The sequence below is a fragment of the Delphinus delphis genome, chromosome 5 (assembly GCF_949987515.2).
Source record: "Delphinus delphis chromosome 5, mDelDel1.2, whole genome shotgun sequence".
NCBI classification, from domain to species: domain Eukaryota; kingdom Metazoa; phylum Chordata; class Mammalia; order Artiodactyla; family Delphinidae; genus Delphinus; species Delphinus delphis.
The window spans coordinates 94699141-94723904 of NC_082687.1; the positions used below are offsets into that span (position 1 = coordinate 94699141).

At 43.4% G+C, this 24764-nt stretch overlaps 1 protein-coding gene across 1 annotated transcript in view; it reads left to right on the forward strand.

Moving 5' to 3' along the window:
• FAM184B (family with sequence similarity 184 member B) overlaps nt 1-24764 on the forward strand; it is a 111193-nt gene that overhangs the window by 70404 nt on the left and 16025 nt on the right. Inside the window, exons 8-10 of the mRNA XM_060012770.1 lie at nt 5442-5548; nt 17542-17671; nt 18474-18665. Coding sequence (XP_059868753.1) covers nt 5442-5548; nt 17542-17671; nt 18474-18665 — 429 coding nt within the window. The remainder of the gene's footprint in view (nt 1-5441; nt 5549-17541; nt 17672-18473; nt 18666-24764) is intronic.

Consider the following 24764-nt stretch of genomic DNA (forward strand, 5'->3'; position numbering starts at 1 on the left):
AAATGACACGAATGGTAGTGGGACGACCCAGGAGTCCAGTCCTGTGCTGTTCTCCAGTGGCTGTGTGACCTGAGACAAGTCGCTAGACTTCTCTGATTTTAGATCCTGCTCTCTAACACAAGGATGGGGTTGTCTTTCCTGCCCACCTCACTGAGTTGCAGGCATCCATGAGTTAATGTATGGAAATGGATGAATGCTATGTAGTGGGGGGCTGGTGTAGCCATCCGAGTGCATCATCAGCCTTTTTAAGCATTTTCCATCCTCTCCTGTTTCTGGACTTCTGCCCAGGATATATCAGTGGTCGATAAGGTAGCCCAGAAATTATATCCTGCACATTCTCTTTCATGGTCTTCACAGTGGCTCAGAGTACATTTGAACTTCTTTTTCATCTCCATAATAACTGTCGTGAGATATTTGCCAATTATTCACGTTGCTTTAAGTTCCTTCTCCCTCTTTCCTTGATCAGTCTTACTACACGTTTGATGTGTCTTTTCAAAAAGCCAGCTTTCAGATATGTTGGTCAGATCTGTCTTTTTCTACGTCATTAATTTTGTCTTTCACACCTCTTTCCTTCTACTTACTTCAGGTTTATGTTATCCTTTATCTAACTTCTTAAATGTTCTCTAATAAATACATTTAAGGCTATGAATTTCCCTCTAAGTACATATCTTTAGCTGTATCCCAGAGTTTTGAAGTTTGTCTCATTTTTAAACCTACTTTCTTATTGTTTTCTAATTTTATTGCATTGTCATTAGATAATATGGTCTGTAGAATGTCAACACTCTGAACTATGTTGAGATTTGCTTTGTAGCCTGCTGTGGGGTCAGTTTTTTTTAATGTTTCCTATGTGAGAGCAAAGAAGTAGTCTCAGTTTGGTTGTTAAAGTTTATATATTTAAATTCTAGTTCTGTGATATATTCACTGTATGACCTAGGGCAAGGTACATGTCCTCTCCGGCTTCAGTTTCATCACCTTTAAAATGGAATGATTCACACCTCAGAGAGTTGAGGGCCTGGTGCACACTAAGCATCATATACACATCAGCAGTGATTACTATTCTTTTTTAGCTATTAGGCTTAGCTTCTTAATCTTGTTCAAATCTTGCATATCCTAGCTCATTTTGTGTACCTGATGTATGAGTCTCTGAGAGGCATGCATTAAAATCTCCCACTATAAATTTGCTTATTTCTCCCTGCATTTCTGTACATTTTGCCTTATGTTTTCAGTCTCTGTTGTTAGGTGTCTACAATTTCATTATTAGAGCTTTTTAGTGAATGATTCCTTTTACCAGGGTAGAGATGTTCATGTTGAATTGAGCCAATTCTTTTTTTTTTTTTTTTTTTTGCTGTACGTGGGCCTCTCACTGTTGTGGCCTTTCCCGTTGTGGAGCACAGGCTCCGGACGCACAGGTTCAGCGGCCATGGCTCACGGGCCCAGCTGCTCCGCGGCATGTGGGGTCTTCCCGGACCGGGGCACGAACCCGCATCCCCTGCATTGGCAGGCGGACCCTCAACCACTGCGCCACCAGGGAAGCCCAAGCCAATTCCTATTTATTGTGATTACTGGTACCATTTAGATTGTTTTGGCCACATATTTTGTGCTTTCTTTTTACTAAAATTTCCTTGTAACCTTCCATTTTCCTTTTGAAACCTGGACCTAATTAACTTTGGTCATCATATATGTATTTATAGTGTAGTATTATGCTATTCTGATTTTTTTTTGTTCCATATTTACTGGGCAATTTTCCCCATATTATACAGAACATGTGTTTATAACAGTTGTCTCACAAAGCTCTTTTGCTTAGATTATGATCTTTGCTTCTGGGCTTTATAAGAATTGGAGAGCTCCAAGATAATTCAATGCCCAAAATACCTGAAAGTACAAGGCAAAGGTGGTCCTTTTAGCCTCAGGTCCACGTGGAGGTTGTAAGCTGGTCAGTGACATCATTTTTGAAAGTGCACAACAATGAACCAAACTCACTGGGTCCTAGAGCATGTCAACCAGTTAGACTTCAGTGTCCAGTTACAAATACTGAAGACAGAGGATTCAGGCAATGGAAAATGGCCATGCTGAACGTTCTTAGTTACTGGCTGTAGGACTTATAAGAATTTGAAAACTATATCTGGGATTACTTTTACCCTCATTTATCTTCCAGGATGGGAGAGAGAGAACACTTCTATAACTAATACAAAGCAGAAAAACTTTTGTCTGTTTCATTTATTGCTGTGTCCTGGAACAGTGCCTGGAACGTAGTAAATGACCACTAAATATTGTGAACAAATTATGGTACCAAAATAATTGTTATGGGAACTTTGAGAAGAAAGAGGGTAATTGCAACAAAAGAGATTGTGAAGGCTTCATGGAGTAAGTGACAGTTGAGTAGAGCTTTGAAGGATAAATGGGATCTGGAGATTAAAGAGTGTGCATCAGTTAGGGTTTGACCAGAGGAACAAATTACTAGAAATGATACAGAATATGGAATTCCTTTTGGGAAATAACCTGACATAATTGTGGGAGCCAGGTAAATACTTTATGTTCAACTGTTGCTCCGGAATCTGGTGTGGGGCTTAAAGTGGGCCTAAAGCAGGGCAGGCAGCCAGAAGGAAAGAAGGACAGATGTAGAATGGGGAAGACCAAGGGCGAATGCAACCCTGAAACTGAGCTGGAACAGTGTCAGTTTCTGAGGCTGACGAAGCTCCAGCTTTGGTGATACGTGTGACCTGTGGGAGAGTCTGGCATCTTTCATCGTAGAGCCAAACATGCCCTTGGGCCAGGACACGGAGAAGCCTAGGGATGGTCCAGCAGGAGGCAGAAGAGCTGAGAGCTCCCAAACTGCCCGGTCCACCAAGCTGAGCCAGCAGATTGGTGACGGTGCGCGTGAGCTCCAGCCACCCCTGGCGCCCTGCATCAGGCATCCAGAGGCTTAGAAAGATAAAGCCTGCTGCTTTGTGCTCATCTTCCAGACCTTGCACAAAGTCAGCTGGCCCAGAATATGCAGGGAAGGGAATCCTGGGAAATGTAGCTCTGACTTAACTACGTTGGCTCAGAACACATCACCCGCAAAGGGAAGACAAGGGCTTAGGTAGAATGGCTGTGGAGGCAGAATGGCCCCTTAGCCTCTAACAAGCTGTGCTGCTGGGCACTCTGGACAGATCCTCCGAGCAGGGGTGGACAGTCACTTCCCAAATGCCCCGCCACCCTGATTCTTCGGAGGAGTCCAACATGGGATCAAGATTTTTTCCTACTTAGAGACACCACAAAGTTCTCAGAACTTAAGAATTATGATGGCACTAAGGGCTCCTGAGCAGAGCTGGAAGACACCCAAAGTTTGGGCCATAGCCATCCCTACACCCACACCTTCCAGCCGCGTCCCCTGCAGATTTCTCACGAGAAGTGCAGTTAGTCCCAGCTGTTGCCCCCAGGGGACGTGATGGGAGCGTGGGGTGAGTGTGGGAGAAAACGGTCCTCCTGCTGTCCTAGAGTGGCCCATGTGTTATTTGGGTTTATTTATGTCATGTTTACCGAGCATAACCACGTGCCACACACTGTCCTCGGAACCAGGAAAACAATGGTGAAACAGAGCAGAGTCCCTGCCCTCATGGGGCTTACCTTCCAGTGAGGGAACCAGAATAAAAAAGTAGACAATTAACGTCACCAGAAAACAAACAGTGAGGTCGTACAGCAAGGTGGGAAAAAGAAAGTGAGAGGGGGTGTTATTTTAGAGAAGGGTAGTCAGAGAATAATCCTGGGGAATGTTATTTTGAGTACTTACTGTGTAGCTAATACTGTTCCAAGGATGTTACATTTGTTTACATTTACATGCATTTAATCCTCACGACAACCTAAGTAATTTTCCCAAAGTTGCATCATCAATAAGAAGAACTGGGATTTAAACATAGGCAGTCTGCTGCCAGAGCCCAAGCTTTAACAAGGGAAAGATTCTTGGTGGTGGTGACTGAAGTGAGGAAGCACATAAATATCACAGGGTAGAGCATTGCAGGCAGCGGAAACAACCAGTGCAAAGGCCCTGTAGCAGGTATGTGCTTGTCGTTTGGAGGAAGTGAGACCAAGTGTTCAGTTCTGGATGTGTGACAGTTTTGAGAAGCTTATTAAGCACCCAAGAGATATCTGGAGGGCAGTTGGATATACAAGTCCAGACTTTAGGGGGAAACTTGGAAATAGAGATAAATTTGTTTGTCATCAGTATCCATGGAATTAGATGAGACACTAGGGAGTGAGAGAGAAAAGAGAAGTCCAAGGACTGAGGTCTAGGGCAGGGGAGGAGGAGGTTTTAGCAGAGGAGTCCAAAAAGGAGCAGCTGCAAGAGAGGCGGAAACCCAGGAGAGGGGGCTGCATGGAGGAGGGAGTGATCAGATATTTCCAGTTCTGCAGAGAGGTCCCGTTAGCTGAGGCCCGAGGAGTGACCATTGGATTTGGCAACGTGGAGGTCATCATTGGCCTTGACACTGGTGGCCTTTCATAGACATTAGAGTACACGGAAGGCAACCAAAGCAGTTTCATTCTGTGTCAAGTGGGGAGGGGAGCCCAAGGCCCCATCTTCCAGCCTCAGCTTTGTCCCTCTCACCCCCGAGGGCATCTCCCAGGGTTGGAGCACAGTTTGAAAACCACAGATGTCACCAACCCCTTTGTTTTACAGCTGATGAAGCTCAGGTCCAGAAAAAACAGACAAGACTGGCTCAAGGCCAGGCACATAGTTAGCAGGAAGCCCAGGTTGCAATTTATTATTATTTAATGAGATTTCTCAACAAAGAAATCTGTCCTAGCCTGTCTTACCCTGTTTTCCATGGACAGTGGTTACTGTAACAAGTAGAAGAATCAAAATAAGAAAGTCTTCACCTTTCTATCTCTGCAGAAAGGGGAAATGATAACAGACAAATTCAACCTCATAGAAAATTCCGAAGCCTCATGATTACCTCATGGTTTCCATATTGTCCTCCCACCATACCCCATTTCTCGAAGCTTCTGGTCAAGTTCCATGTTTTCTGATCCTGTGTGATAGGATGTAGCAGACTGCCACCTGTAAAATGCGTATAATAATAATACCAGTTGCTCCCACTTACAGACCAGTGGCTGTTGCTGGCACTGTTCTCAGATCCCCACAGCAGGGTCAGATTCCCCAATGGCATTTCATTTCCACTCCTCCCTGGTGGGAACCGTGGACAAGCTACTTCCTCACTCCGCGGTTTAATTTCGTCAGCTGCTTGACATGCTTGGTAGACTGGAAACAGGACACAGGGATAAGGGCTGACACTGCTCCTAAGCAAGGCAGGGGGCTCAGCACTGAATCATCACAGGCCTGCGAGCTGGACACTGCCACTGGATTGCAGGGGGCTCTTTCTCCTCCACCCTCTGGTTTGATAAACCACAAGTTGACTCAGAGAACTGTACTTCGTCTCATCTTGCAACTGTTTTTGCCTTAGGATCCATGCTTGAGGCCGAATGAACCCTCTCAGACTCTGCGCAGAGGAGAAGAGTTTCAAGATAAGTTAGCAGCTGAAGAAGGAACCAACAGCGATGAAGAGGAAAGGTACAGGAGGACAGGCAGGCTTCTGAGGGCTCCAGTGAATGAGGACTCAGACTTGGAAGGATTCATTCATTCATTCATTCTGTCCTCACGTGTTTATCACCGCCCCCTGCATGATGCTTAGGGAGGGAACAGACATGTCTTGTATGCCTCCAGCACAGCTATGGACTTTACCTGAATTATCGTATTTAATTGTCACAACAACCCAGAGGGACCCTTTTGTATATTAAGAACCTGAAACTCAAAAGGGTTAATAAACTGCCCCAAATTCAGACAGACCTGGACTGGCCCCAAACCTCTGCTCCCTATTCTTCCAAGTGTTCTTAACTAAGTAAGGGAGATGAGGGAGCTTAGTCACTGAGTGGAAATCTCCCACCTTTATCACCTATATTAGTCAGCTTTTGCTGTTGTAACCAACATTCCCCAAATATCGGTGGTTTTAGCTCATAGGTCAGCTATCTTTATTCTTGGCTCTGCCAAGCTCTGCTATTTTTATGAGCTTGGCTCCTGACTGAGAGTCAGCTGTTATTGCTCTGCCCCAAACCACGGGTAGAGTTTAAGTCTGCTCAGATGCCTTCCCATGCTGGGACTGAGACTGACGGATTAGCCCCTCCAGGGCATGTTGTTGTCATGGTAAAGGGAGGAAACTCAAAAAAGCTGATGGAAACATGCAGTGCCTCTTAAAGCCTACACTCAGAACTGCATTCTCTCATTTTTACCCACATTCCGTCGGCCAAAGAAAGTCACATGACCAAAACTAATATCCCTAGGCAGAGGAGAATATGCTTGCCACATGTCTTAGTTAGCTTGGGCTGCTATAACAAAATACCATACAATAGGAGAAGTTTATTTCTCACAGTTCTGGAGGCTGGGGAGCCCAAGATCAAGGTGCTGGTCCATTCAGTTCCTGGTGAGAACTCTCTTCCTGGTTTGCACGTGGCCATCTTCTTCTTGTGTCCTCACATGGTGAAGAGAAAGGTGGCAGACAGTGCGGGAGGAGGTCTCTCTTGTGTCTCTTCTTATAAGGACACTAATCTCACCATGAGGGCTCCACTGGCCTGACCTAGTTACCTCCCATGGCCTTATTTCCAAATACCACCAATGGTGATTGGGGCTTCAACATGTAAATTTGGGGAGACACAATTCAATCCATAGCATCACACAAGGCAGAGGAAGGGGAGTGAATATTTGCTGAACAATAATGATCTGTCACACCACCTCACAAGATTCTGATACAGTGGGTCTGGGTACATCCCAGCCCTATGTCTTTTGAGAAAGCTTCCCAGGTGATTCTGAGGCCACCACAGTTATAATCCACTGCCCCACACTAATCAACGGCTGTGTGGGGTCCTGACAGATGACATGGAAGCCATGACCATCTGGCAGCTCTTCAAGTAGTTGGTTGCCATAGTCCATTCGGACTGCTTAGCAGTGGCTTATGAGCAACAGAAATTTATTTCTACGGTTCTGGAGGCTGGAAAGTCGAAGGTCAAGGTGATGGCAGGTTCTGTGTCTGGTGAGGGCTCACTTTCTAGCTTATAGAAGGCATCTTTTCACTGTGTCTTCACAAGGTGGAAGGGCAAGGGAGTTTTCTAGGGTCTGTTTTATAAAGGCACTAATCCCATTCATGGAGGTTTCACCCTCATGACCTAATCACTTTCCAAAGCCCTCATTTCTTTTTTTTTCTTTTTTTTAAATGGGTATTCACATTTATTTATTTATTGAATTTTATTTTATTTTTTTATACAGCAGGTTCTTATTAGTTATCCATTTTATACATATTAGTGTATACATGTCAATCCCAATCTCCCAATTCATCCCACCACCACCCCCCACCGCCACTTTCCTGCTTTGGTGTCCATATGTTTGTTCTGTACATATGTATCTCAGTTTCTGCCCTGCAAAAATTGTACCATTTTTCTAGGTTCCACATATATGCATCAATATACTATATTTGTTTTTCTCTTTCTGACTTCATTCTGTATGACAGTCTCTAGATACATCCACGTCTCTACAAATGACTCAATATTGTTCCTTTTTGTGGCTGAGTAATATTCCATTGTATATATGTACCACATCTTCTTTATCCACTCATCTGTCTGGACACTTAGGTTGCTTCCATGTCCTGGCTATTGTAAATAGTGCTGTAATGAACATTGGGGTGCATGTGTCTTTTTGAATTATGTTTTTTTCTGGGTGTGTGCCCAGTAGTGGGATTGCTGGGTCATATGGTAGTTCTGTTTTTAGTTTTTTAAGGAACCTCCATACTGTTCTCCATAGTGGCTGTATCAGTTTACATTCCCACCAACAGTGTAGGAGGGTTCCCTTTTCTCCACACCCTCTCCAGCATTTATTGTTTGTAGATTTTCTGATGATGCCCATTCTGACTGGTGTGAGGTGATACCTCGTGGTAGTTTTGATTTGCATTTCTCTAATAATTAGTGATGTTGAGCAGCTTTTCATGTGCTTCTTGGCCATCTGTATGTCTTCTTTGGAGAAATGTCTCTTTAGGTCTTCTGCCCATTTTTGGATTGAGTTGTTTGTTGTTTGTTTTTTTAATATTGAGCTGCATGAGCTGTTTATATATTTTGGAGATTAATCCTTTGTCCGTTGATTCATTTGCAAATATTTTCTCCCATTCTGAGGATTGTCTTTTCGTCTTGTTTGTAGTTTCCTTTGTTTTGCAAAAGCTTTGAAGTTTCATTAGGTCCCATTTGTTTATTTTTGTTTTTATTTCCATTATTCCTTTGTCATAGATTAGTTGACCATAGGTGCGTGGGTTTATCTCTGGGCTTTCTATCCTGTTCCATTGATCTATATTTCTGTTTTTGTGCCGGTACCATATTGTCTTGATTACTGTAGCTTTGTAGTATAGTCTGAAGTCAGGGAATCTGATTCCCCCAGCTCCGTTCTTTTCCCTCAAGACCGCTTTGGCTATTTGGGATCTTTTGTGTATCCATACAAATTTTAAGATTTTTTTGTTCTAGGTCTGTAAAGAATCCAAAGGCCTCATTTCTTAATACCATTATATTGGGCAATAGGCTTCAAATTTGAATTTTGAGGGGACAGAAACACTTATAGCATTGAGGAAGCAGAGCCTACACTCCTAAATCATATCAATGGCAGTGTCGGGTACCCTGTAGTCCAGTGAACTCTTCAGCTAATAATACTTCCACAGGTCCCTCCAGATTCTGTCTCAGGATCTATGAGGTGTAGAACCATAGAAGTTAAAGAGCACAGACTCTGGAGTCAGGCCGCCAGACTAAATCCTGGTACTGTCACTTACCACTGGCATCCACAAATCTTGTCCTGTTTAAAACTCACAATTCCAAAGGGAAAGAAATAATCTTTACTGTGAAAATACTGGCAGGAATTTGAAAGAGTTTTCTAAGGGGCCCAGCTTGGGGCACATGTGCATCTCTGAGCCAGTCTTTCTGGCCAAGGAGATGCCTGGCTCTGATTGGCCAGGTATGTGTCACATGCCCTTCCCTGGGGCCAGCTAATGATGAGGGCAGAGTTAGCTGCACCCAAACCCTGTGGACTAAACAGGACCACCATGGAAAGAGGAAAGGCTTCCCCAAGGAGAAGATGCTGGGCAGAGCAACAGCAGTGGTGGTCACAACAGACTTGTCTTTTTCTCCCACATAGCTATATTGATAAAGGGGTTCCTCAACTATAGAACAAAATGAGGAGGTGTGGGGTCTGTAAGCTTCTTCCACAGTGGTTTTAGTGGGAGTGTAAGGACTAAGCAGTGATGAGAAAGGAATAGAAAGATCCAAGGTTAGAGGCTGCAGGACAGAACAAACGCATTGGCTCCTTTAAGGGGTGAGGCTGCGTATTCAGTAGTTAACCCCTTGAAGGATGCTTGTCAGGAAACTTTTGGCATGGTGGCTGTAAGAGGGAGGTGGCTTTTCCAGTGGCTGTTGATTTAAGGTGGGGGGTAGCAGGTCACAATCAACTTCAAAGGGAGCATGGGGAGTCAGGAGAGTTAGCTATGGCTTGCTTTGTGAGAGATGGTAGGATAAGATCAGGTTTTTAGGATATGAGGGAATTTGGGGCAATAAAATGGAGTAAGAGAGGGGAATTCCCATCAGTGGTGTTCCAGGGAATAATGATGATGATGAAAATAATAAATATTTACTGAATGTTGGATTAACCCATTTCATCTTCATTAGGTGGACACCATTATTGAAGTACTTCATTTTATTTTATTTTTTCAAATATTTATTTATTTATTTATGCCTGCGTTGGGTCTTTGCTGCTGCATGCGGGCTTTCTCTAGCTGGGGCAAGCTGGGGCTACTCTTCATTGTGATGTGCGGGCTTCTCATTGCAGTGGCTTCTCTTGTTGCAGAGCACGGGCTCTAGGCTCATGGGCTTCAGTAGTTGTGGCACGCGGGCTCAGTAGTTGTGGCTTACGGGCTCTAGAGCGCAGGCTCAGTAGTTGTGGCACACGGGCTTAGTTGCTCCATGGCATGTGGGATCTTCCCAGACCAAGGCTCGAACCCATGTCCCCTGCATTGGCAGGCGGATTCTTAGCCACTGCACCACCCGCAAAGTCCCTGAAGTACTTCCTTTTACAGATGAGGGAAACTGAAGAACAGAGAGGTTAAGTAACTTGCCCATCTACTTACCCTGCCAGTAGATGGTAGGATCCAGATGATAGTTTCTCTGGCTCCAGAACTCACGCTTTTAACTACATCTCAACTTAGGGCAGCTGTTCTTATGTGCCATGTGAAGTTCCACAGTTTTTCTACTTTTCCAAGGTCACTCTCTCCTTTAATACTCAATAATAAGGACTGAAACTTCCACTTCCAGGCATGACAGGGTAACTGGTACTAGACTTTCCCTCTTTCTGTAAACAACTATAAACTGAGCAAAATATATGAGACAGCTCTTTTGAGTAATAGGACAATATGCAGAGAAGGACCATGTCCTTCAGAAGGGAAACATGAGTTGAATCCCATAATCACCCCACATTTGCTCCTGTCTCTCTCCCTGGGGACAGTGCCAACCATAGTGCAGAGAACTGGAGGCAAGCTGAGCTGAGCAGGCAGATGTCAGGGCTCAGGGCTGCCAAAGCAGCTAGACTTTGTAAGGTAGGATACCAGAAGAGAGGATCCTATGTAGGGGGGATAGAGGGCAGAAATCTATGAGAGTTTTCTATAGGTCCTTGCCAGGGGCTTGAGTGAGCATGTACAAGATGAGACTCCATGAGGCCTAGGAGTGTGCTGCTGCCATGGTGCTGAGGAAAATGAAGATACCAGAGATTCAATGCTAGCAGACATTGGAGTCTCAGCTCAGCCAGAATAAAAAAGCCTTTCTGAGCTCTCTGAGCATTTAGTTGAGACCTCAGAAAAGTAACACTTTAGGAGTAAGAAACATACCCTATAGGGTAAGGGCCACACCCTAGAACAAAGGACAATGTTGAAATATACCTGCTCTAACGAAAGACAAATCCAAGCATAAAAGGATCAGAAAGAGCCTTCAGTAATTTAACTGGCTGTCATAACAAAACTAAACACTTTTGAAAGGAATTCATAATACAGACTCCCTACATTGTATTATCCACAATATTGAGCATTTGATGAAAACATTATGAGACGTGGAAGGAAGCAGAACAGTGCGACCTGTAATCAAGAAAAAGACCAGGCAATAAAGCTGAAAATGACCTAGATATTGGAATTAGCAGACAAGGACTTGAAAGCAGTTGTATGAGCTATGTTCAGGGACATAAAGGAAAAGATTGTTATAATGAGTGAACAAATAGGGAATTTCAGCAGAGAAATGAAAACCTTGAAACTAACGGAAATTCTAAAACTGTAAAGTACAATAGCCATAATGAAAACCTCATTGGATGGGCTTAACAGCAAATTAAAACCATGAAAGAAAAGTTAGTGGCTTGAAGACAGATCAGTAGAAACTGTCTTGTTCAGAGAATTAGGGGAAAAAAAGATTTTTTAAAAATGAAGAGATTCTTCCTGACTCGTGGGACAATGTGAAATGGTCTAATATGCATGTATTTGGAGCCCAAGAGAAAAAAGGGAAAGAAAATGGAGGAGGAAAAAATATTTGGAAAAATAATGACTGAAAATTCCCCCAAACTGGTGTGGGACATCAATTTACATACTCAAGAAGCTCAGTGAACTCCCCACAGAATAAATCCAAAGATAACAATGCCTGGGTACACCAGAGAAAATCTGCTGGAAAAAAATATATCCCCCCCCAAATCTTAAAGCAATCAACTTTTTAAAAAGACAAATTACAGGGCTTCCCTGGTGGCGCAGGGTTGAAAGTCCGCCTGCCAATACAGGGGACACGGGTTCGTGCCCCGGTCCAGGAAGATCCCACATGCTGCGGAGCGGCTAGGCCGGTGAGCCATGGCCGTCGAGCCTGCGCGTCCGGAGCCTGTGCTCCGCAATGGGAGAGGCCACAACAGTGAGAGGCCCACGTACCGAAAAAAAAAAAAAAAAAAGACAAATTACATACAGGGGACAGGGGACTTTTCATAAATACTAATGACAATTGACTTCTCGTCAGCTTTCCCGCCTTATTTTCTTCTGAAAGCCAGAAAACTATGGAACAATATCATTAAAGTACTAAAAGGAAAAAAAAAAAACCTGTCAAGTCCAAATTTTAAATCCAGTGAAAACATCCTTCAAAAATGAGACTGAAATAGAACATTTTCAGGTATATAAAAGCTAAGAGAATTTTTCACCAGCTAAGCTGCAGTATGATAAACGTCAATGGAATTTATTAAAGCTGAAAGGAAATTACACCAACTTTAAACATGGATCTACAGGAGAAAACGAAGAGCATCAGAAATGGTAAATGTATAGGTAAATATAAAAAACTACTGTTTTTCCTTAATTTCTTTAAAAGACATCTAACAGCTTAATAATAATAAAAAAAACATTGTATTATGGAATTCATAATGCATGTAGTTGAATAATATATGACCACACTAGCACAAAGAACAGGGATTAATGGAATTATTGTGTTATAAGGGACTTATATAAAGAGGTGAAATATTAACTCTAAGTAGGCTGTGATAAGTTAAGGATAGAAATTGTAATCCATAGAGCAACATTAAACATGAATACAAAGAAGAGCTAAAATAAATCCAATAAAAGAACTAAAATGGAATCCTAAAAAATATTTGTCAGGTAAGAAGATAGAAAAAGAAGAACGGAGAAACAATAAGAAAAAGGATTGGGCAAATAGAAAACAAATAGGAAGATATAGATTTAAACCCAACCATTTCAATAATTACTATGTAAATGAAACAAAGACATCAGTAAAAAGAAAGAGATTGCCAGAGAGGATAAAAAGATAAGACATTACTATATGCTGTCTGCAAGAGAGATAGTTAAGCATAAAGACACTGTTATTGGCTGAATTGTGCCCCACTCCCCGAATTCATATGTTGAGGCCCTAACCCCCAATATGTTAGAATGTGAATGTATTTAGAGATAGGGCTTTAAATAGATGATTGAGTTAAATGGCGTCATTAGATTGGCCCTCACCCAATATGTCCTTATAAGAAGAGGAGATTAGCACACTGGTAATGCCAACAGAGGGACAATCACATGGGGACACAAGGTGAAGGAAGATAGCTATCTGCAAGCTTCAGAAGAATAGAAGCCTTAGAAGAAGGCTTAGTGAAACCAAACCTGCTGACACCTTGATCGTGGACTTCAAGCCTTCAGAAGTGTGAGGAAATGAGTTTCTGCTTTTTAAGCAACCCAGTCTGTGGTATTTTGCATGGCAGCCCTAATACAGGCACAGATAGGTTTGAAAGTAAAAGGTTAGGAATAGACATACCATGCAAATATGAAACGTAAGGAAGCTAATGTGGCTATATTCATATCACAGTAGACTTCAGAACAGGGAGTCTTACCAGGGATTAAAATGGGATATTTCATAAGGGTAAAGGGGTCAATTCATCTGGAGGACATAACAATCCTGAATCTGTATTACCTAATAACAAAGCTTTAAAAATAATGAAGCAAATACTGAGAGAACTAAAGGGAGAAATTCTCAATCACATTTGGAGATTTTGACACCCTTTTCTGAGTATTTGATTGAATGATTAAACTAATATCAGCAAGGACATAGAAGATTTGAACTACACTTTTAACTAACTTAATCTAATTGATACCTATAGACAATATGCTGAACAACTACAGAATAAACTTTTGTCAAGGCACCTAAAACATTCACCAATATAGACAAACTAATATTCTTCATGAATGCAAAATCCTCAACAAAATGTTTGAAAATAAAATCAAGCAATATATAAAAAGAATAATACATCATGACCAAGTAGAATTTATCCCAGGAATGCGTGGTTGGTTTAACATTTGAATGGTAATCATGTAATTCATCACATTAAAAAATAAAGGGAAAAAAGAATCACATCGGGACTTCCCTGGTGGCGCAGTGGTTAAGAATCCACCTCCCAGTGCAGGGGACACAGGTTCGAGTCCTGGTCCAGGAAGATCCCACATGCTATGGAGCAACTAAGTCCTTGCACCACAACTACTGAGCCTGTGCTCTAGAGCCCGTGAGCCACAACTGCTGAGCCCGAGTGCCACAACTACTGAAGCCCGCATGCCTAGAGCCCATGCTCTGCAACAAGAGAAGCCACCCAATGAGAAGCCCATGAACCGCAACGAAGAGTAGGCCCTGCTCGCCGCAACTAGAGAAAAGCCCACGCACAGCAACAAAGACCCAAGGCAGCCAAAAATAAAAATAAATAAATAATTTTTAAAAAATTATTAAAAAAAAGAATCATATCAATAGACGTACAAAAGCATTCGACAAAATTTAACATCCTTTCGTGATAAAAACTCTTCAGTCCATGAATAGAAGAGAATTTCTTCAACCTGAAAAAGATCATCTATGATAAACTATGTAAACATGCATAATGGTGAAATGTTGAACACGTTCCTCCTAAAATTTGAAACAAGGCAAAAATTCTGCTTTCACTACTTAACATTGTCATGAAGGTCCTAGCCAGTCCTATAAAGCAAGAAAAAGAGCTACAAATTAGAAAGGAAGAACAAAAGTATCTTTATTTATAGACAGAATGATCATGATTGAAATATTCAATGTTGTTAAGATCTTAATTTACTCTGAATTGAGCTATAGACTCAGTTCAATCCCATATAAAATCCCAATAGCCCTATTTGTAGGAATAAATAAGCTGTTCTGAATATTGATATGGAAAAGCAAAGGACCTAGATAAAAGAAGAATCTTGAAGAACATAGCTGGAGGACTCAGGCTTTCCTGATTTGAAGACATTATGAAGAGTAATAAAGACTGTATGGTAGCAGTATATAGATAGACAAATAGATCAATGAAAAGCAATGAAGGTTCTGGAAATAGACCTGCACAAAGATGTTAGATTAATTTTTCTTAAAGGTGCTGAGGCAATTTAATAGGGAGAGGAAAAGTTTTTCAACGAATGGTGTTGGAACTGGATAAACATATGAGAAGAAATAAACTTCAACCTCTACCTCACCCCATGCATAAAAATGAATTTGAGATGTTCCTTAGATCTAAACATAAAGTTAAAACTGTAATACATAGGAAAATATCTTTGAAAATTTGGGGTAGGAAATGATTTCTTAGGACATGAAAATACTAATCATCAAAAACAATTGATAAATTGGTCTTCATCAAAATTAAAATGTATGCTCATTAAAAAAATGCCAGTGAGAAAATGAATAGACAAGCCACAGACCTATAAATCAACAATAAAAAGACAAGTATATTTTTTAAATGGACAAAATGTTTGAATAGACACTTCCATAAAAAAGATATATGAATGGCCCATAAGCACATGAATATGTACTCAACATCATTAGTCATTAGTGAAGTGCAACTTAAAACCAAAAGGAAATACCATTTCCCACCTACCAGAATGGCTAAAATTAAAAGACTGACAGCACAAAATGTTGGCAATGATGTAGAGTGATTGGAACTCTCATGCATTGCTCCTGGGAGTGTGAAATGGTACAACCACTTTGGAAAACCATATGATAGTTTCCTAAAAACTTAAGCATATACCTACCAGCAATTCCAATTCTAGGTATTTAAGCAAAAGAAATGGGAACATATATCCACAAAAATATTTGTACAAGGATGTTTCTAACAGCTTTATTCATAATAATCAGAAGTGAAAACAGCTGAAATGTTGTTTATCAGTAGGAAAATGGATACACAAATCATGGTGTATTCATGTAATGAAATACTACTCAGCAGCCAAAAGTATGAACTACTGACATTTGCAACAATGTGGTTGAATTCCAGAGACATTATGTAGTACCAGGTGATTCTGTTTGTATGATGCTTAAGATCAGGCAAAACTAATCTATGGTGATGGAAATCAAAGCGTTGGCTGCCTGTGGATGGTGGATTGGCTGGAAGAGGGTGCAGGGAAGTTTTTGGGTAATGAAAACGTTCTATATTTTGATTGGGGTGTTGCTTTTATGGTTGTGTGTATTTGTCAAAACTCATTGAACTGTACACATAATTTCAATAATGTAAACTTTACCTCAATAAAACGTTTTTTAAAATAATAACTGAGCCCTGGGAGAAAGTCTGGTCCCCTCCCCAGGGAAAGTTTACCTGTTCCACACATCCAGCCTGGTAGTGTCACTTACCATTCTTGCTCTAGACTGCTTCACTGTCTATCACCTCTGGCTTCTCCTAACCAGGGCTCAGACCAAGGTATCTCCCCTTTATTGTTCCTTAAATATGGTTATGTTTAGCGTAGCTTCCAAAAGTTTGAGGATAACCTAAGAGAATTAGGATGCAGAGAAAGAAAACTTCTCAATTTATTAAATGTTTGATTAATTTTTTATGTGATTATTAACTATGTGCCAGACATAATGTTAAGCATTTTTTAAGATATTTACTCTATTAAGCTTTATAACAATCTGTGTGAAAGGTACTATTATTAACCCCGTGTTATGGAAGAGGAAACCCAGACACTTTGAAGAGCTCAGCCAAGGTTACATAACCAGTGTAGTAGAGCTGGAATTTGAACCTGGGCAATCTGGCTCTAGTGTCCATGCTCTTAACCACTTTGCTATGCTGCCCTTAGCATCCTGCCCTTCCTTTCAAGGGTCCCCTCTGTCCATGTTGCTGGGCCTTTTCACCTCTGCCAAGCCAGAGTCCTTATCATGGCCTTTCTTCACAGTCCAGGGCCCTAACTCCCTAACCTCTGGTCCTCTGGCCTGATGTTTTTGCCAGAGGAAGCAAAATGTCATTGAGTCCCAGCAATCTTGGCAGAGATGCCCACAATGTGGCATCCTTTTGCACTGTTAAACAGGATAAATACTTAACTTTACAATCTCAACCAATCACATTGGAATTTCTCAGCTGGTTTAAAAGCCCAGAACTGAGTACAGGAAAGTCTCCTCCAAAAATATTTGTCAGCATCTCTTCCAGAATACAGAAACTACTGGAGCTTTAAGCCAGCGTTTTCTTGTTCTTGCTACACACACAAAAAGGCCTATTTATAATCCTCCTATCTATAGCTGGGAACCGCCAGTAAAAGTTTTGAGTGTGCTTTGAAAAGTGTAAAGTACTGTATTCAAGTAAAGCATCATTGTTTTGTTATTTTTTTCCATATGCAGGAAAAGTTGTGAAATTAGACCACAGAGACCTCTTCTTTTGAAGCCCCCAGGGACCCCATATAAGTAACTCTAAGCTCTCAGTCATTTTGACAATTAATCATCATTTATTAAGCACCCACTAAAACAGATGCCGGGTGATTCCAGCTGAATCTTGACAGTATCCCAAGTGCACTAGCACTGAGAATTTGTAGTCAAGTGGCTTTTTCAAGTCCAAGTGAGATGTCTCTCATTCAACTAGCCGCCATCGGAGCTCCCTCCCCCCAGCCCAAGTGGCTGAGATGCTATCAGGGTGACCATGTCATTTCCAGCCTGGGATCTTTTGTGATTTTGGCCTCCATATCTTCAAAGGATCCAAGTGCCCCTCAAGGAGGGAGGTGACCTGCAGCCTCTGCTGGGCTCTTTGCCGAAGGAGAAGGCACCGGAAATCCAGCGTCTGCAGGAGGAGTGGCAGAGCCAGAAGGCCAAATTGCAAGCCCAGGTAGAAGGACAGCCGTGGTGGGGATGCACCCTCATCCTGAGTGAGACCCTACCTCTTCCTTAGTCTTGCAGACAACCTTGGAAATGCATGCAGGGCCTGATTCTTGTTCAAGCTGGGGAGGGTATTCCAGGTCCAGGGCGAGGTGGGATTCTTGGTTCTGTTTATTTATTCATTCAACACCTGCTATGGCTCATGAGCGCCTGCTAGGAGCCAGGAACTCTTCTAGGTGCTTGGATATCGTCAGTGAACAAACCAGACAAAAGTCCTGCATTACAGAGCTTGTATTTTAGCAGAGGAGGTGGATACAGACAAAAAATACTAGACCTAGGAAATAAGCAAAGCACATAGTATATTAGAACATGTTAAGGGCTTCAGGAAAAAGAAAAAACAGCAGGAGGAAGGAGATTTGGAGGCTGTCTGGTGATGAGAGGTGCGTATAATGCCAAATAGGGTTGTCAGGGAAAGCTTCTGTAAGAAAGTGAGATTTGGGCACGGGGGGGCACGCAAGGGAGGCTGCTGTGTAGACCTTTGGAGGGTTTTCTGGTCTCTTGATTTCTCTTGGGTGGCATACGTTCCAGCCCTTCTTCCCTGTTCCCTGGCATCCATGGCTCTAGCTGAGGAGCCCCCAGGAGAGCTGGCTGTCCCCGGATTCTTTACGCTTGCAGCTTCTACCCCGCTAAGAGTTCCCTTGGATAGAGGAGGCTCAGCTGGGCTGCGGAGACGTTCAGAAAGCTTTTATATTTAAAGAAAATCCCAGGCGGGGTGAGGGGCACAGCCTGAGGTCGGATGCTCTGGCGGGCAGGTCTCGCAGATGCAGCAGGCTCTGGAGCAGTGCACCAGCAACTACAGGGAGGACCTGCGGGCACTCAAGCAGCTCTCCGACCGCGAGCTCCAGGAGAGCGTCCAGCAGAATCAGATGGCGAAAGCTCAGCTCGAGGCCGCCCACCAGCGAGCGCTCCGCATGCTCGAGAAGGCCAAAAACCAGGAAGTCAAGGTAAGGGTGCTAACGATGACGTCCACTAACTACTACCGAGCACTTGCTGTGCAAGCACCTGCTCGGCGATTTATGAGGTGCCTTATGTACATTATCTCCAGTCCCCACAGTCATCTTACGAGGTCATTATTATCATATTCTCTTTCTGGATGAGGAAAGAGGCTCAGAGAGGTTCAGTAACTTGCTCAGGGTCACACAGCTAGTAAGTGGCAAGACAAGGATTCAGACTCAGGTCCCTTGAGCTTCTGGTACTGCTTTTCCCCATCTGCCCATGATCTTGATATTGTAAGAACAACTTTCTTTCATGACTTGGGCAATGTTATGCATGATCTGTGCTAAGGAGTCAGGCTCAGCCTGGCAGCTGAAAAGAGGAGGACAGCCCAGAGTTGAGAAAGACCAGCTCAGCAGAAATAGACCTTCCGAAGGGCTTGGAAAACAATGATGACCTCGGCAATGTGTAATCAGCAGGGAGGATCAGGCACCTTTCACCTGTCACCTCTACCTTCTGCTTTCTCAGAAGGCCTTCCCTCCCTGCTGTCTCAGGAGATGGGCTTCTACTCTTACTGTTACAGATAGCACACTGTCACCACGGGCTTCACACAGCGGGCTGGCTTCACATGCTAATTCCCTCTTTATATGATCAAATTCACCAAACTGGAAGCCCCTTGAAGCCAGGAACCATCTCCACCTGTCCATTACCGAATCCTCTCCTAGCTCATAGTAGCTAGGTACTCAAGGGTCTCACTGAATTAAAGCCTCAAGTTTAATTTCCCCTTCTATAAATTGGGGATATTGAGACCCACTTCTTTGAGATGTCAAGATGATTAAATGAAAAAACGTGGGAGTTGTGGTTTTAAGGTGGCAAAATAAAGACTTCTGAATTCTTTCCTATTGGAAATGCTCTAAAAAACCAGTAAAGACACACAGCAGAAGCATATTCTATTCAGATGAAGCTGGGAGACATCTGTACCCTTGAACCACAATATATGAGGACAGGAAACAAATGGAGACATAGTATATGACCGTGCAGAGCAGAGAGGCTCAAACCAAAGTGCCTGAAGACAGAGAAGGACGAGAATCAAGCTGACAGTGGAACTCAGAGAAGCCAGGAATTGGAGGCACCAGTTGAAACAGAAGGCAAGAGTGAGGTGGAGGGTATGACTCACCTAGAAGCCCAGATCCCCAGCTTACCCAGCACAGGCAGCCAATTACCTCTGTCTTATTTAAGGACAAGAGATTGGGGTGGGGGGCAGCAATCCCTGGGTAAACTAAGCCAGAGAGACTCTGAATTAGGAAGTACCAGTCACAGAGGCTGGGATGAGGCTTGCATGTGTGACTAAGTTTAGGTGAAAATCTGTGTACTGAACCATTCGGTGGACTACAGTCACCTCTGTCACACCCCCAGCAATGCTTTCTCTGCTCAGCTCCAGAAAACAAGCAGCTAGAACCGAGATCCCCAGAGGAACTCACCATCCAACAGATGCCCCCCTGCTGCACCACCCCAGGTACAGATGGAGTTTCTGATTATCCTTCAGTGCCCACTCTTAAATACGAAGAGACAGCAGAAGATTACTAAACTTTCGAGGAAGTCTCTAATGGGAGAGTGGGAATCCAAGACTATCAAGAGGAAAAGAATGAACTCAGAGGAAATGGCTAATGCGGGGAACAGAAAAAAAAATTCAATGAGGATTGATATCCTCAGAATTAAGAGATTAGATTTGCATCCATGAAACAAGGACAACATGTTATTTGCAAAGGAGGGGGCAATTAGAGCAAGAAAGAGTTCTTTTAAAATAAAAAACAGGATAGCAGAAAACTTAAAAATCAGTAAATGAGTTGAAATATAGAAAATGAAGAAACCTTCCAGACAGCAAAGTAGAAAGACAAAGAAATGGATGATGGGAGAGAAGGAACCAGAAGTGTAGAAACACAATCCAGGAGGCTGACATCTAGCAAATAGGAGTTCCAGAAAGAGATCATGGAGGGGAGGAGATTTTCAAAGAAATAACAGAATGAAATTCCTATAAGGAAATGAAAAAGACCCGACCCAGGCTTGTCTTGAAACTTCAGAACACCAAGGAAACAGAAGAAATTCTAAAAGCTCCCAACGAGGAAAATTGGTACCAGCCTCAAAGTACTTGAATCCACATGTCATCAGACATCTCAACAGCAACAGGGAAGCAAGAAGATCATGAAGCAATTTTGAGAAATTCAATTAAAACCATTAGCAAGAGTGAAAATTGAATAAAAATATATCAGACAAATGAAATATTAGGACATTTACCTTCTGTTATCAGTTTATGCCTCTCAGCTCTTGATGCCTGCTTGCAATAATGATCTGGATTCTTTAAGCATTTCTCCTCCTTTACAGAGAGCACAGTGTTAAGCTTTGTCAGTAGAAGGCGCTGGAGGCACCTTGCAGGAAGAAGGAGGCTTCTCTTCCTGGTTCCGGCAGTTGCATTTTTGCTCTGTTTCTGGCTTCTGTTGCACAGTTGAACAGAGCTCTGGGTGTGTGAGGACATCGGGTGATACTCCCCCAGTGACTTCACGGTGATCTCGTAGCCCTGGTCCAGGCCCAGTGACTACCATCCTGTGGCCTCCCGATGTGGACACCACAGACTCCATCCTCACACCTGCACACCCTGACTCTTTCTGGGCTGCTGCCTGTTGGCTGCTGTTGCCTGCACCCCAGAACTTTGTTTCTTGCAACGCTCCCAAGGCAAACACTGTTCCCTCTGGCCCTCATGCCTGCATTGGTGCCCCCGTGCCCTCTGGGCACCTGCCCATCTGTGGCTCACCAGCACTGTGGAGGGTTACTCCTGCTTGACTCTGGCCTGGGCAACCTGGTGATCTCCATCCGTGAGCTGCCACCACACCTTCTCCAACAAGGTCTGGATCCCAGGCTGGGGAAGGGCTCCCCCTTCCAAGCTTTCCCTTTCTTGAATGCTCTCCCTCAGCCTCAGGATACCTTCAGAGTTCTCTTTGCATCTCTACAGTTACTCTCCTATCAGAGCTTAATAGTTCTTTAGGTTTAGTTTCCCTTGTTTAAATTACTGTGTGGTTTCTGTCTCCTGTTGGACCCATACATCTTCCGTACACTTTTCCTTAGAAAGTTCCTTGAAGAATATCCCACCAAAACAAGGAAGCAAATCAAGAAAGAGGAAAGAAAAGGGATCTAGGCTACAGAGAATCCAACACAGGAGAAGGAAGGTTTTAGGAGCCCAGCTATGCCACTGGCTGAGGGAACAACTCAGTCTAGACTGGAGCTTGATGACTGAGGGCTCTTGAAGAGATGCCTCCGAGGAAAAATAGACCTGATGGTTTCTCTGACCGATTTGGCCATGTGAAAGATTGTAGTGAAAGTATTTTACAAAGCTTTTAGAGGTTGTAGGAAGACTTAGCCAAATATCCAAAGAAAACTAAGCAAATTAAAAATGCAGTAGTTATTAATGCAAGGAAAAACAAAACTATGTATAAGGTAGATTTTAATAATTATAGTTCATTTAGCTCAGCAGTAAATGGTACTTACTCACAAGAAGGATAAATACTGAATATATTTTACTGTATTTAAAAAAGCAAGATAACTGTATATAAGGAATGGAAGGGGAAGAATGTATGAGACCAAAATCCTCATCCAGCATAATGGGAAGACAATTCATAATTTCTAAAATAATCAAGATAGAGCGGGGCTTCCCTGGTGGCGCAGTGGTTGAGAGTCCGCCTGCCAATGCAGGGGACGTGGGTTCGTGCTCCGGTCCGGGAGGATCCCACATGCCGCGGAGCGGCTGGGCCCGTGAGCCATGGCCGCTCAGCCTGCACGTCCGGAGCCTGTGCTCCGCTACGGGAGAGGCCACAACAGTGAGAGGCCCGCATACCGCAAAAAAAAAAAAAAAAAAAAAAAAGCAGTAGGAAGGTACTATCTTGTTAATGGCGGTAAATATCAGAAGAAAGAACTACAGGAGTTGCCAGTGGCTGCCTCCAGTGGGCAGGATGCAGAAGGAGGAAGAAAGAGGGCTAAGAGGTGCTGGTTTTCCTTTTTTGAAAATATTATTTGATTCTTTATACTATGTGCATGTATTGCCCCAATAAAAATATAAAATAGGCTTTTTAAAAAAAGAAAAGAAAAAAGAAATGAGATCATGCAATGTGGACTGCTTGGCACTTAGTAGGTGTTCAAAATTTGTGAGTTCTGGGACTTCCCTGGTAGCACAGGGGTTAAGAATCCGCCTGCCAATGCAGGGGACACGGGTTCAAGCCCTGGTCCAAGAAGTTCCCACATACTGCAGAGCAACTAAGCCCATGCGCCACAACTACTGAAGCCCACGTGCCTAGAGCCCATGCTCCGCAACAAGAGAAGCCACCGCAGTGAGAAGTCCGCGCACGGCAATGAAGAGGAGCCCCCGCTCGCCACAACTAGAGAAAGCCCACGCGCAGCAATGGAGACCCAATGCAGCCAAAAATAAATAAATAAATAAATTTATAAAATTTGTGAGTTCCTTTTCTTCCTTTATTCTCTTAAATCTTTTTCCAGGTTGGCTTGCAATCTATAAGGGCTCAGGCTGCCGAGATTCCCAGGTTATTTGCTGCTGGGTCATGCCAGCCTTTGCGTTGGCCTGAGCTTTACCCCTCCAGGCTTTAGGCCTCAATCCCCTGCAGGAGGCAGAGGAAGCACAGAGGGCTGGCCCACCTGCAAGGGAGGTGTCCCAGGGCCTCCAACTGATTGGAGGAAGGAAGATCTGGTGGTGGGAGAGGGGGAGGGTGCTCTGCCCATTGGGCGGACCCTGCGGTTCTAAGCCCCAGTCCCTGGCCACCCTGGAACCAGATTCACGGGGTCTTTATTGCTGGCTCCAGTCTTCATGGGATGGTTCCAGAATGAGACAAAAGAGACAGGTTGCAGTTCTCGTTGGAGATGGCAGACATCTGGTCATTCCTAACACAGGATAGTGATTAAGAGTGGGATGCCTGGGTTCAAATCCTGGGTCTGCCACTTAAGAGGAAAGAGAGCTTAGGCTTCCTTGTGCCTCAGGTTCCTCATTCATAAAATGATGGCTAATAGTATGTACCATATAGGACCACTGAGAGCGTCAAAAGAGATAATCCACGTAAAGTGCTTAGAACAGTACATGACTGAATAAGAGCTTGTCTTAGTCTGTTCAGGCTGCTCTAACAGAATACCACAGGCTGAGTGGCTTATAAACAACAGAAATTTACTTCCCACAGTTCTGGAGGCTGGAAGTCCAAGTCTCAGACTCGGACAGATATGGGGTGTGTTGAGAGCCTGCTTCCTGGCTCATAGATGGCCATCTTCTCACTATAACCTTACAAGGCAGAAGAGGAAGGGAGCTCTCTCTGAGGTCTCTTGTATAAGGGCACTAATCCCATTCACGAGGGCTCCACCATCATGACCTAAGCACCTCCCAGAGGCCCCACCTCCTAATTCCATCACATTGGGGAATAGGTTTCAACATATGAATTTTGGGGGTGGGGGGACACAAACATTCAGTCCATAGAAGAACTCAATTTTAAGAAGATCCACTCTTCTTACTCATGCTCATTTATTGAGCATTTACCTTGAGCTACCATCGTGCTGAACTCGGGAAATACGAAGATGATTAATACAGTCTGCCCATAAAGAGCTCACCTCTAAGGGGAAAGGCAGCCACTCAAACAGGTTGCTGTAATTCAGTAAATTGGAGCCATGAGATGGCCGCGCATGGTATTTTGGGAGCACAGGGGAGGGAGACTTTATATAGGATGGAACATGGAGAGTTGGGGGTGAAGTCAGGCCGCTTAGGAGGCCCTAAACCAGCCACAACAAGAGCAAGGCAAACAAGAGGCTAGAGCAATTTGCCAGGGATGAGTGTCTGACTTGATATAAAATCTGGCAGCTAAACCCTGCATGGTCTTCACTGCCAAGGGCTTCTGAGCCGGAAGGCAGGCAGGGCTGATCTGAAGATGCCGGGTCAGAGTGAGAGAGTTTGGCTCCATCTTTTACAAACCTTTGCTTCAATCTCTCCATTCACATTCCCCGAGGGATAAAAAGGTCACCGGTTGGAGTTCTCTGAGCCTTGCAGCAAGTGCAAGAGGAGGAGAGTATCG